The 13,430-nt window shown below is 34.9% G+C and overlaps 2 protein-coding genes across 7 annotated transcripts in view; one reads left to right on the forward strand and one right to left on the reverse strand.

The window, feature by feature from the left end:
* The window catches only part of LOC128168018 (uncharacterized), a 46,999-nt gene extending 37,477 nt beyond the window's left edge, over window positions 1-9,522 (reverse strand). Inside the window, exons 1-6 of one of the 2 annotated variants that reach the window (XM_052834074.1) lie at window positions 9,397-9,522; window positions 3,469-3,570; window positions 3,103-3,236; window positions 2,844-2,976; window positions 2,169-2,281; window positions 478-639 (exon numbers count right to left, since the gene is read on the reverse strand). In XM_052834074.1, the coding sequence (XP_052690034.1) occupies window positions 478-639; window positions 2,169-2,281; window positions 2,844-2,976; window positions 3,103-3,150 (456 nt within the window). In that variant the 5' untranslated portion in view covers window positions 3,151-3,236; window positions 3,469-3,570; window positions 9,397-9,522. Of the gene's footprint in view, window positions 1-477; window positions 640-2,168; window positions 2,282-2,843; window positions 2,977-3,102; window positions 3,237-3,468; window positions 3,571-3,911; window positions 4,089-9,396 lie in introns of those variants that run through there. The other variant, XM_052834073.1, reaches the window with a different exon arrangement.
* A 127-nt stretch (window positions 9,523-9,649) lies between these two features.
* The window catches only part of LOC128168017 (receptor-type tyrosine-protein phosphatase epsilon-like), a 33,453-nt gene continuing 29,672 nt past the window's right edge, over window positions 9,650-13,430 (forward strand). For all 5 annotated transcript variants that reach the window (XM_052834067.1, XM_052834069.1, XM_052834068.1 and 2 more), the window contains exon 1: window positions 9,650-9,789. In XM_052834067.1, the coding sequence (XP_052690027.1) occupies window positions 9,726-9,789 (64 nt within the window). In that variant the 5' untranslated portion in view covers window positions 9,650-9,725. The remainder of the gene's footprint in view (window positions 9,790-13,430) is intronic.

Below are 13,430 nucleotides of genomic sequence, written 5' to 3' on the forward strand. Positions count from 1 at the left end.
CATAAAAGTTCATCATTTAATAGAACATCAAATATAAAATAATTTCTTACAAACTGGATTCTAATTACTGGGTAGAAAGTACATGTACTAGAAACCATTTTAAAAATACCATATATTACCTGGTAGCATCTAATTTTAATACACATGCATGCATCAACTCTAATATTTACAATAAACAAACTTTTAGTCGCATGTGAAAAACTCTCAGAAGGTTCACAGAACCTCATAAATTCAAAACAGTTGTTCCTGCAAACCAGTCTTTTAATGTATCGTGTATTCATTTAGATCTATGATTAATCAAAAAATAATCTCAAAAACCATTTTTTCACTGTTTAATTGCAAAATAAAATTCACGTTAATTTAAAGTTTATTTACAGTATTCAATAACTACCATTGCAATTCTCAGTTTTTTGTTCAGTTTTAGTGACATATTCTTAACATCGCCAAAAGTTAAAGGAACTCGTGTTTATAACTTACTGCAGGAATCACCCCGGAGCAAAGGGAACTGTGGACCACGGAGAGAGCGACGGGTACGTACATCATGACCATCACAAAGAACACCAGCCGCAGGAAGATCAGACGGCGACCCCATTTCTTCTGATTCTGGTCAACATCTGTCTCTGTTCTGATTACTGATCGCTGTTAAAATTAAGAATTTTCCATGTTTGCATGCATAACTTAGGATCAAAATGGTCCATAGGCATGTATCTACTGATAATACATGTACTATAAATGTGAACAATGTAACAACAAAAATGTGTTTGTGAGGGGGAAATTTTGCGAAGACCAGTTTTTCGTAAAGTTTGTTACTACCACCATTTACCTGGGTAGCTTCTAGAGGTACCACAAAAAATTAGGTTTATTTATCATTTCCTTATGAAATTTCCTACAAAAGAATGCTTTATTACATAATAATCACAAAAATTTTACCCCACAGTAATATTCTTGTTTGCCAGTAATTCTGTATTCCATTTTCTAGTTTTATACCAATTTCTTTTACATTATGTAATTGACAACCCTTGATTTCAATATGAGAAGTACCTTAGGGAAATTTCATGACAATTCTGAATTGTTTCCATACGAAGTCATATTTCCACTGTGTCACACGCAGAATAAATTAGATAAAGTCCAATACCCATTAGTTCTCATTGTTCCTTTATTCTCAATCATGAATATCGTTCATGTTTTTTTTTTTAAATATCAACTTGAGAACTGCACTGTCATTTTCAGAACATGCTGTGCCATTTTCCATCATTTTTTCTGTCACATGTCGTAAAAAGATCCTTTTATAAAATACAATGATTGATTCCCAAGAATTGCATGCAGAACAGTAATTGAGTTGTACAACTAAAAAACGCCAAGTGCAGAAATACTACAGTGTTCACTCTAGCATCTTTTCTGCCCATCTATCTGATTCATACTATGTTATACAAGTCAAATTCTAATTGCAACAAAACTTACTTTCAAATTTAAACCAGCTGGAGAAATGAATGAAAAACGCTTGTCTCTCCTGAAATTGGCTATTAATGTCAAGTACATCACCTTGATCAGACAAATTTTCAAATTTTTTCTTTAATTCAAATTTCTTGGCTTTTCTAATCTGCACTTATATAAAGAAGAGAACAGTTTCCATGCACCTCTTTGTCAGTCAGTTAATCTGTACATCCATCCATCAGCTGACTGCCAATAATGTTTCATGTTATATAATGACTAGCTTTCATTCACGTCTAATTCCAGACTCCTTCCACAGTAGAACAATTTTCTTGTATAGCTACTAGTATCAAATGCAGCAAGAACATTTATACAAAATCTGCTCTGACAAAAAAAGACAGTCAGTCGGACAGACAAAATTGTATCCTATTCTTAAGACAATCATTCATTTCATCCATCTTTCTGTCTCTGAGAGATATAATTCTTGTTACAAAACCGCTGGCATCAAATCTAATTTCATAAGAAAGGTTTCTTCTTGCACAATCATTGGTCTTTTATTCATATCTAATTCCATCATTGTGTAGCTATCCGATACTGCTAGGATGCAGCATATTGACAACAACATGAATTAGCAAACAGACAGACAGACAGATTGACTGATGCATGGATGGACAGACAGACTAATGGATAGACAGATGGACAGACAGACCGCTGTATGTGTTATTGACCCCTCTCACCAGACTGCGGTCCACCAGGACAGTAATGAGGACAGTTATGACCACTATCAGGAAGGAGCTGCCCCACTCCAGGTAATGTATGTGCAAGGAGGAAATAGAGGGTATCAGGCATTCTGAAAAATAAGACGCAATTCTGATCAACTCTGATATCTGTAAATCACTTTCATATTCAATCCCACTCTCTGATCTTGGATCTAGGAAGATTATCTGAGATGAAATTATGATGTTATTAATTTTTTTATGCACATATTTTCTCATTCATCTTGCATGATTCTTGCAAGTCAACCAGTCTAAAATAATTGCACATTCTAAATGAATTCCAACTAAATTATTCTATGATGTATACATGTATAATGAATAACTCCAGCAAATGATTTTTTATTCAAATCAAAAATAAAGTTTTTAGCCCTTTCTCTGTCAATATATCAACTATTCGCCTATAACAAATGCTAACAGGGAAAACTTTTTTGAATGATATGAAGATTATTTACTTTTTCTAACAAAACTCTGTAGGTGGTCGTACCAAACAAGCTCTGAAGTCTTGACCAGTGTAGAAATCTAGCTAACGGGATATATATGCTGAGCTTGCAAAAATACAAAATTGTTGTTGATTTCTATGCAAAGCAGAAATAATGTGATGAATAAAAGTTGCCGACAATATTTTGACATTCTTACTGATTGGGATAACATTGGAATTGAAAGTAACGAATGCCAGGCCAATTACAACTTTCTGAATAAGCACTGGCCACTGGATCTTGATGAGAAATGTCAGATAGACCATCTGGAAAAAATGGCAGACTACTTTCAACTGCAAAAGAAATAAACAGAAGTGTCATCAACCTTCTTAAAGATGGTGTAAAAAAATGTAAATGTTATGGAATGAGAAAAGAACTCCGATGAAAGCTTAAGTGGATTGAGACGATTGAATTATTACTTTTGTGCAGAGCGAGTTAGTGAAACCATTTGTTATGATGGCCATCATGAAGAGTAAAAGGTAAATTCCAAAAGTGATGGTGGTAATTGGCAGACCTTCACATGGGATACAGGTGTTTCCAAGTCTGTAATTGTCTGTCAAAAAAATGTACTAGACTATAGTTCACACAATTCTCACAATCTCTGACTGCATAAATGGAAGCATCGTCAGAAACCAACGGTTGGTCTTGAAGAGAAGTGAGACTGACCGTGGGTTTCCAACGATTAAATGGAAGTTTCAGCAACACTATGAAACCATTTTACCAACAACGTTATTTTTATATTAGATTAGCCACAACACTTTAGAGTATCAAAAGAAAAAAAATACCTAAACATTTTTCGCATGTTCTCCCCCCTGTTCCTTCCAGACATGTATTGTTTTGGAGACAGTTTTGTGGGAAAAAACAGGAAATGCATTTTGATTGGTTATCTGCAAAGATGTTAACGAATTTTATACATAACAAAAACGATCATTGATTTTAAATGTCATATCCGTATTATAACCCTTATTATACTGATGAAAGGGAAATGGACATCTTTTGTTACAACAGACTTACAGAGAGACAAATCAAATAAAAATGCATAACGTTTGAATACACCTAAATCTTTACAAGGGCATAAAGCTTGAATATGATTATAATACATTCAACATTCGAAATTTATACATTAGTATTGGTTCACGTATTTCATTTTGCACGATATTAATTGATCGTTATATATCACATATTTGTAAAACTATATAAATGCATAAGATCCAATGTCGATGGATACCCGAATTTCCTGGACCTGAAGAGTTGACACAATGTGTTCCTGCTGTATAACTATAACCGGCATTTGCAAAGTCGTCGCCCAGTAACACAATTATTATAACATACAAAATGAAGTTTTGATAAGGAGTAGTCATTTGTTATTATCTCCTGTTTTCAACAAAATTATATTTCAAACCAAAGCGTCCCTTGCAAGTGTCTACTTCTTTCTCGTCTCCTTTACCAAAGAGTCATAAAGAGTTCTCTCTCTTGACAGTCAGTTGTTCTTTTTAAATACGGAAGAAATTCCCAATTAACGAGGCCGGGTCTAATTTGTTCTGCCCTAGATTTTTGAATGAAATTTTTTACATGAATTACTACTGATATAATTATTATTTTAAGATAAAAAAATTAGGAAATTTACCACACCGTTTGTTTAAGAGGTCATCTCAAAGTTTGTTAATTTTTAACATAGGACCCTATGGGATTTTGCTTGAAATGTATCAGTTTTGCAATTTTTTTTTTTTTTACATTTTTTTTAAACTTCTGCCCTAGGGATTGGGGGCTAGGGGGTTGGGGCTTAGACCCCCCCCCTCCACTCTTTTTCTAGCAAAGTTAGACCTAAACATTAGGAACATAGCTTCAGGGAGGGTTCAGCCCCCCCCCCCCCCCCCCCACACTTTTTCTCGCAGCAAACAAAATTGTTTCTAAAGTAGATATGCAGGAAATATGAAAAATCAGAAATTGTTTTCAAGAATGATTTTTTTCTTTACTTAATAAGCTAAGCGAATAATGTCTTATGATTTTTAACAGATCTGATGGTTTATTTGTTGAAAATCCAACCTCCTTAATCTCAAAGAATAGATTGAATTTGAATTACGGTATTTTGTTCTTGAACGATGCTCATTACAAAGTGCGAGAATTACATTTAACCAACGCGAGCTAATCTTATGACCTTGACATAATTTTGACCTCGACCTGCTTCTTCAACGACAATCTCTATCTTGTACAAATAATTAATTCTAACTTAAATGTTTAAAAAATATTACATGTATATCAGACTGAGAAAAAATATACGAAAATTTCCATATCTAAAGCCATCACCTCAAGGACGTCTAAAACACTCTTTTCATCACTTTTTAGCGGCATTGATACAATTTCATCCTTTTTAGCAACAGTTTAACGGAAGAGTAAAAAAAAAATAATCGATAGAGCGAAAATCTGCTTTAAAACATTGGCTTTTAAAGGCATGACAGGATTAAATCAGCGATGGATTTTTTTTTCCACAACGCGCATTTTAATCCAGAAATCCCTCTATTCCTGAAATGGTGATTTAGGGCCGTACAAGTCAGCCCTAATTGAGTTACTTATGAGGCTCGGAAGCTTTCTAACGTAACTTACTGTCACCCAGATTATTTTTCCCTCTACAAACGAACTATTCCGTTGCCGTAAGAAGCGCACACCACAGTATTTTACATTCTTCATCATTAAATGTGATTTAGACATATTTTTTCCCGCGGAGGGTTTTTAATGCTCAATATATTTATCTGAATCCACAAAATCAATAACAGACCGTTTTTCATTGCTTTCATTTTTTTCTTTTCCCTTTTTTCCTTAAAAAAGAGGACAATTGTTATGCTTGCAAATTCAAAATAGAATTTTGGAAATGTTTAGATTGTTTGGATATTCAACAAGATCCGGTCGATCGATCGTAACTTGTTGATAGTATCTCCGGGAAAAAAAAATCATCAATCCATGACATTCTGTAAAAAGAAACTTCACTGTTTGATTTCGTTTATCAATCACTCGACATTGTGTTCTCTGTCATTCGTCAAGGTTTAAAGGAATTTACAGAATCCCTCGTGGAGAAAATGGAACCGCCATTTTGGCATGGAGACTTGATAGATCGTAAAGTGAACTTATCGCATTTCACCAATTATTTATTGATAATCATTTTGAAAAACACACTCACAAATCACTCAATCTCTGGTGCATCTGTCTTTCTTGCTTGTCTGTTCGTCTGTTTATGTGCCACAATCTTGATTTTAATACCAATGAATTTGCTTGAAATCCTATGAAAACCCTCCTCCTCTCCAAAGGAAAAAAAATTTAAAAAAAATTCTAAATGTCATACATAGATATATTATGTATATCTTATATAAGAAAATTGTATATTTTTTTCACGAAATTTGAATTTCAAAGGAATAACCTTACTTTATCTTAAAGTGCAGACTCCCAATGAACATTAAAAAAATTAAAGTTACCTAAGAAAGTTCTATCGACACGAGAAACAACTACGTGCGTTCGTAGACAAGCGTACTTCCATTTTATTTGAGCAGTTGATGGCTGGCGGCCTGTCTGCTTCCTTTTTGCTATTTCCTGGTCTTTTATATATATAATTGTACTTTTCCACAATCCTTCAGTTCTTGATCGACCTTGCTTCAAAAAGATGCTCTTTCTGTAACCAAAAATATTTTTTGATTTCGTCTACATTGTAATCTGTGCATGCGCAGCTAAAAGTTAAGATATGATAATTAAATGGAAAAAAAATGATGAATTGAAAATTAATTTGAAATACTATGAAATCGTCTTTTGTTGTCCTTAATAATCTATTGAAAATATCTTGACCGAATTTGGTTAAAAAAATTTATGTATGTGATAATAAAAGGTCAACAGCTCCCATAATCTTTGATTTCATCTTCATCACTAACGGAAGCTTTCACGCATTTGTGAATGGAACATGCACATCTATAATGTATGGATTCTCCATATGACAGCATATTCCGAAACATTAAAGTCCCTTGAAGTCCCTTGATATTTGCAAAAACAAATATCAATCCCAAGGAATCTAAGTCTCGGATATTGTAATGGAGGGGGAGGGGGGGGGGGGAGTTAGCGACCATGAATGCCGAAACATTAAAGTCCCTTGAAGTCCCTTGATATTTGCAAAAACATATGTCAATTCCAATGAATCTGAGTCTTGGATATTGTAATGTGGGGGGGGGGGGGGGGGTTAGCGACCATGAATGCATTAATGGGGGTTGACTTAGGAAGGGGTTTAATTCGAAATGGAGGAGGGTGTTTAAATTCACAATAACTGCAAATCTTTCGCTCGCATCTGTATGACATTGTTAATAAAGTTACATTGTTGTAAGGGTCAAGATTTGAAATCTTATAAGAGTATTTAATCTGTCGACGAGAGTATTGGCGTTAGTAAATTAAATATATACATGATTTATGATGACCTGAAGGCGGAGCAGCGATTAACGAATTAACGATTAAATCTTCACTGAGGCTTATTCACGCCAGCATATACAGTTCCTAAACACATCTATATACTCCGGCTCGGGTTTTTAACAGTGAAAAGAAAAACCTCATTTAAATAGCTCTAATATCACATTGTCAACATATCTTAAAGGACAGGTGACACAATCACAAAAACATCGACAAACAATTTGAATTGTGAGTGGGATACAATTTCTGCAAAATTTTCCTTACTACTCCCATCTGTTTCACAGTTATTGCTGAATTACTGAGCTGATAAGACGCGTGACCTCAATATGCATATCTGAAGCCTCTGAGATCGGAAACCTTCGGTGCGACGTAATAGCCGACACACTGCCCATTCGCTGTATCTTTCAACCATAGGGATTTCTGAATTGCTCTTATCTAAAATCTGAAGTCATTAACTTTTGCTCATTGCTATTAAAAGTTTGAGAACCCAGTACATAAACAGAGTTATTCTAAGCTTAGAAACCCAATTTCTGTTTCCTCAGCAATTATGAATAAGAGTAAAAATTGTGACCTGTACTGTTAACTTTTCATTGATCTATATACTTCATGCTGGAAAAATATATCAGAAGTTGGATTTGTAAAAGATAAAAATCATCAAAAGCATGGAATCATTGTTTCTGAAGAAAGGATTTTGTTTTGTCAACACATAGTAAGTGATAATGTATAGAGACTTTTCGTAACCAGGAATTTCACTCTTAAACCCTAAATAAACCCTAATTAAGTTAATTGGACTTAATAAAGGATTTTTTGATTGAAGAAGTACCAGGTATTACCAGAAATCCTGGTACCTGTAAGCAAATATGTTTGTAAATTTCTTTAGTTCCACAAAATCAGGGGTCTACCTAAACCTCAATACTAATAACCGAAACATCTTTTAATTTCATTTTTTAGTATGGTATTTGATCATGTTTGTTTATTGAAATTTAATTAAAAGAACTATATATATACCAATTTTCATAATCAGTAAAGACTGAAACAGTAGTTTTTTAACATAGTATTCAGGTTTTAAAAAGGTATTAATCTCAGACTCCTTGAATTTTATCCAAATGTAACTTGATCTTTCTTTTAATAGTTTATGAAGATCATTTTTGGTAGTACTTCTGAGTTGTGTATAATTTATTCTCTATTGATTAAACCTAACCAAAAAAAAGCCCCAAAACGAGCTGTTATGCACACTGATTACTTCTTATATACTGACATTAGATTCAGATGGACAATGAATTATTATTTTTACAGCAACACGTACCAATTGTTACAAATAGTACACAAAAAAGGATTTATATGTGATATAATAAAAATCTAACTCATCGTGCTCCCAGTTGAGTTTTTTTTTAAGAAAAAAATATTTAGATTAATATCAACTTATTCAAATCATTGTTTTGGATCTGCAAGATTGGATTAATATGCATATTCAAACAATATATTTCAAACTTTACTGAATACTGACAATCTGAACAAGTGGTTGCCTGTCTGGCTGACAGGATGATAATCTGCAATAAATTATTATCAATCACAGAATCTTCAGATTCATTCTAATTCAATTACTTTTTTTCAATTCCTATTACAGTGTACCACTATCTTATTGTACACAAAATTTCTCAAAAACTCCATTAACCAATAATACAACATGTAATCTTGTACATTCTATAATCTTACTACTTTGTTTTCAGAAGAGGGTTCATACACTAAACTTTTCAATAAAATATGCTTTTAATAAATTCACTTTAATCTGATAGTGCTTTATTTCAAAATCATCATTTGCAACACAAATACACTATCCTGTACGTGTAAATAAATCCTCGTCCATTGCTCTGTTTACTATGTAGCCGATAGCTGACTATGTCATCTTTGACGAATAACGCACAGGGGTTTCTTATCTCATTAAAGATCGGCAAAACTCGGAGATCTGCTGCAGCTGGGATTTTCAGCACACTTAATTGAGCTGTGTGTTCTTATCTGATGCTAGTCAAATGGAAAAATTGTTATAAACTGATTTATATTTATCAAAGAAAATGTTTTTAGAAAAAAATGATTTTATGTCACCTGTCCTTTAAGAGTCAGTTATGGAAGTCCTAATGAAGTTGGTAAATTCATGCACAGGGGAAGAGGATTAAACTTAATTGCTCTGCCTCCATGCCTGATTCCATTAGACACGTATATTTGTTATTTATCAACTGATTTTCGAACTTATCCGATTCCTATAGTATTTGTCAAACCGTGTCCTGTGAAATCAATCGATTTATCCACCAGATGCTTGATTCCGGAGAAGGTATATGTCCGCTACCTACAGCGCGCGCTCCACTGGTCGTCTGCCGCACGCCAGTTCCTCTTTTGGTTTTGGATGCTGAGGGAGACGGAGGGTCATGACGCACGCGCGCTGTTTGTTTTTGTGCATCTTTTTCATCCGTCAGACTGAGGAAACGAGGAAAACATATACAATGTGAACGAGCGATTTCCCAGGGATTTTTACATTCTTTCTGAAGTATTATACTATTAATTTTTTCACTGTGATGGATATTCAAGTGTTTCAAACTAATTCCTGAGTATGTTGCTAGTTGGAGTAGTACTTTTCACGTTTATAGTGAATCCAATTTCAACTGAAAACTCCGGTAAGTTTGAAGCCAGTGCCTCCAGACATTTTTTTTTTACATATATTTTTCTTATCAATTACCGGTAATGCATGAAGACTGTTGTGTGTTTCTTGAATCAAGAACTTTACCATGTGTGTGGGTTGGCCTCCTCAATATATTTATATACAGACGTTGAAATAATCACCCAGCAAGTGGTTTGATTTGTTTATGCCTTTTATAATCGAAAGAAAAGCGGTGTATTATGACAAAGCACACACGTACACAATACAGGCCGCGTATGTGCTTCTCTTTAATAACGGACTGAGGTTATACACATTTAAGTCATTCTATATCTATTCAAAGATTTTTTCGCCCGATAACCACGGTTAGATTTCTCCCTCCGTTATGAACCATAAATGAATGGAATTGGGGGGAATTTTCTGCACAATTAAATAGGTCGGTCTCATTGTGATATGATACATCTGTGGCTATGTAGAGCTTTAACGTAATGATAATTGTTACACTATAGCGTTCGTTCAGGAGCAAACAAATTTGATTCTGTCTCCTTCTCAAGCAACACCGCCCAACTTGTTGAGTTACTTAATAATTGTGTCCAAGTGTTTAAGAACATTCAATAAATCTCCGTAAACCTTCTAAGTTGGGTCCGGAGGGGGTCCCCGACCCTGTGCATCTTTCATGGTCCAGTGGGTGGTAGACACAATGTTTGTGCCCCCAGGGTCGTGACAACTGAAGGGTTATTTGTTAAAACCTCGGTTTTGTTTACTAGACAAATATTTTTTTGTCCCCATGCTCATTCCCATTCATACCGTGTATATATAAAATACCAGATAAGCATGCAGGAATGAAACCTTGACCAGATCCCAAGAAGTTACAGAGTGCGACACAGGTGCGCGCCGTGGAAAAATACATTTAATTGTGAAGAAGTTAAAAAAAAAAACATGGAAACACCATTAATTTAATTTGTATTATTTTCTTAGCATTTAAAGACTTGTCCGCTGTTGTTTACATTCTCTTTGCAGTTGTGTATACTCGGAATGAAAGACTGTTTTTTGTTGATAAAAGTTATAAATAAACTGACTTGGGGGATTCTTGTCAGCATGTGGCTTTATACTATTGAATTCTTTTATTTTTTAACCTCTGCTCTATTGTAAGTGTTAGGAATTCATTACACCCCCATACACACACACCGACCCAATTGACCAGTTTACACAACATGGAAGCACGTGCATCTGATGGGGCAACAGGGGACCCTAGCGATAACACCATCGGGGCTCATCATAAAAACCCGGGTATTATACATGTTGTTCCCAGTGACTCACTTAACCTAATCAATCAACCCCCTCTCTGATTGCACTGGTCATTTACACGAGATCCCCTGTACGGTGTAAAGCGATGGGGGCCCCCAGAATTTTGATGAGTCTTGTCATATCCCTCCCGTCAGGAGATAAGCGAGATTAGAGGAGATATCTTGTTTCGAGATCATAACACGTGCATACGTTGGTTTATTAGCTAGGTGCTTCTTTTGGGAGAATCCCTTTACATACGGTCATTTCCGCCGGGAAAGATTAATTTGTTTGGAGATCTATTTGAGAATGCATTAACTTAATTATATCCCTTTACATAGCCGGGGAGGTATTTCCTTCTTATGACTTGTAATAATATTTTTGTAAGTCTCAAAAAAATTATACCACCAGTGGATCAAAGCCTATGTACATGTTCTTAACTTATTAACCACATCTTAATTTATAATTTCCGACATTCCCATACGAAAATTCTGAAAAAAATTTCTAATAGAAATCCTTTGTATTGTTTTAAAGCATGGGAATTTATTAGGTATGTGTATAGTTTAATAGGTTTGTATGACGAACGGAACACTACTAACCTTCCATTTCGCCCCTCTCCTCGACGCCACACAAAGTCTCCGAGAAATTATAAAATTATGTCATAAGTTTGTAGTTCTACAACTCTCAAAGGGGTGAATCATTAAAAAGCCTTTAAATTATTGTTTCAAACAACCCTGACTAACAAGTGAATGGGTGAACGGAGAGCTGAAGTGGTTACAGATATTATGTAATCACCCCTTTTACATTCACACCCCCCCCCCCCCCCACACACACACACACACACCACCACCACCACCACCACAGTACACTGGCATAACTTTTCCCAGATTGATTACGCATTGTATCAAAAAGAACAACACCCAGGCACTGTAATAAAGAATACACAGGGGGTCTACACAATGTTTAATAGTTAAATGATAGAACCGCCATCTGCATTCTTCGGATTTCACGAATATTTGTGTAAAAAGTTATAACCACGTATAGAATTTTAATTGTTGCACTCTTTCCGTTAAAAATAATTACAACAAAAATTGTTCTAATTTCCAAACTCTCTAGATATTTTTTATTCTTTATAATTTTATAAAATTTAAAAATACGCACAATAAAAATATTTCAATATTCCAGTGTCATATTGTAAACTTTGAAATTACACCGACCAGTTTACAAAGTGGCACTTGGTAACATATGACTTTATGAGTTTATTAATATTTTCTTGCACGACTGACACTGAATTATTACTCTGTATTTAAATACTCCACCGTGGACGCTTCCATTGATAACCGATGTACATACTGAGTCGGAGAAGGAGTCAGAAAGGAGGGTGGTTTCGTGCTGAGATGTTTTTGACCCCTGGGGCATAAAAAGAACATAGCCCAGATGTACATCTGGGTATTTTTAAATAAGACGAATGGGATCTTCTGTGATGAAGAGCTTCAAAGTTCTTTAAACTTTGCTTTCCACTAAGTGACGCCGTTTTCTTAAAAATCATTTTTATAACTTTATGGAACAAAAAGCAGCCCTCAAAATGAAATAAAACAGAAGTACGTCGGTATCCCCCCATTATTTAATGGCTGTCGTGTGGCATTGATTAACCACCTTTTTTTAATCACCAGCTAAAATACATCGAGGCTGTCGTCTGCTTCTGTAAATTACGTCCACGAAATCAAATAAAGCGTAATTTGGAGAGGATACAAATTGAACACACATCTCGTGACTGCGGCGTCTCGGACCTTGAAGACGCTTTGAGAGCCCGGAGATTCCTTGTCGTCTCTCCCATAACCTAGTCCGAAACAACAGGTTTATTGACAAACCTATTGAGGAAATCGACCATGGCCGCATCCCATCCGCTCCATTGTCCCCCGACCAAGAGGCTCTTTCTTAATCGCTCTGGTGGTTGATCGGCTTGGAAATCGACTGATGATTGCGAAAACAAAGTGTATATATTTTTCCAGACTAAAAACTAGACGGAAATAAGAGTAATAAAGTTTCTTTTCAACTATTGGAAATCAATATGGACTCTATATATCTCAATAAATACAGTATTAAGCTATAAATGAACAGTTCAAAGATTTTTTTCTCCCTCCATTTCTTCCATCATTTATCTCAATTTCCATACAAAGCACATCTGTGGTGAACGAGGCATCGAGTTACGAGGAGATTCGTTTACATACTTTATTAGCGCTGGGGAATGGACAGGTTTCTTGCTAAAACCAATAGCATAATAAAATGATGTTTTCATGATTAGCTATGGTAATTTTCTAATCCCTACTGAATATTCACTTAACAAGAAATAAACTGGAAAATTGGCGCCGCAGA

Source organism: Crassostrea angulata, chromosome 10, assembly GCF_025612915.1.
Source record: "Crassostrea angulata isolate pt1a10 chromosome 10, ASM2561291v2, whole genome shotgun sequence".
In the NCBI taxonomy this organism is placed as follows: domain Eukaryota; kingdom Metazoa; phylum Mollusca; class Bivalvia; order Ostreida; family Ostreidae; genus Magallana; species Magallana angulata.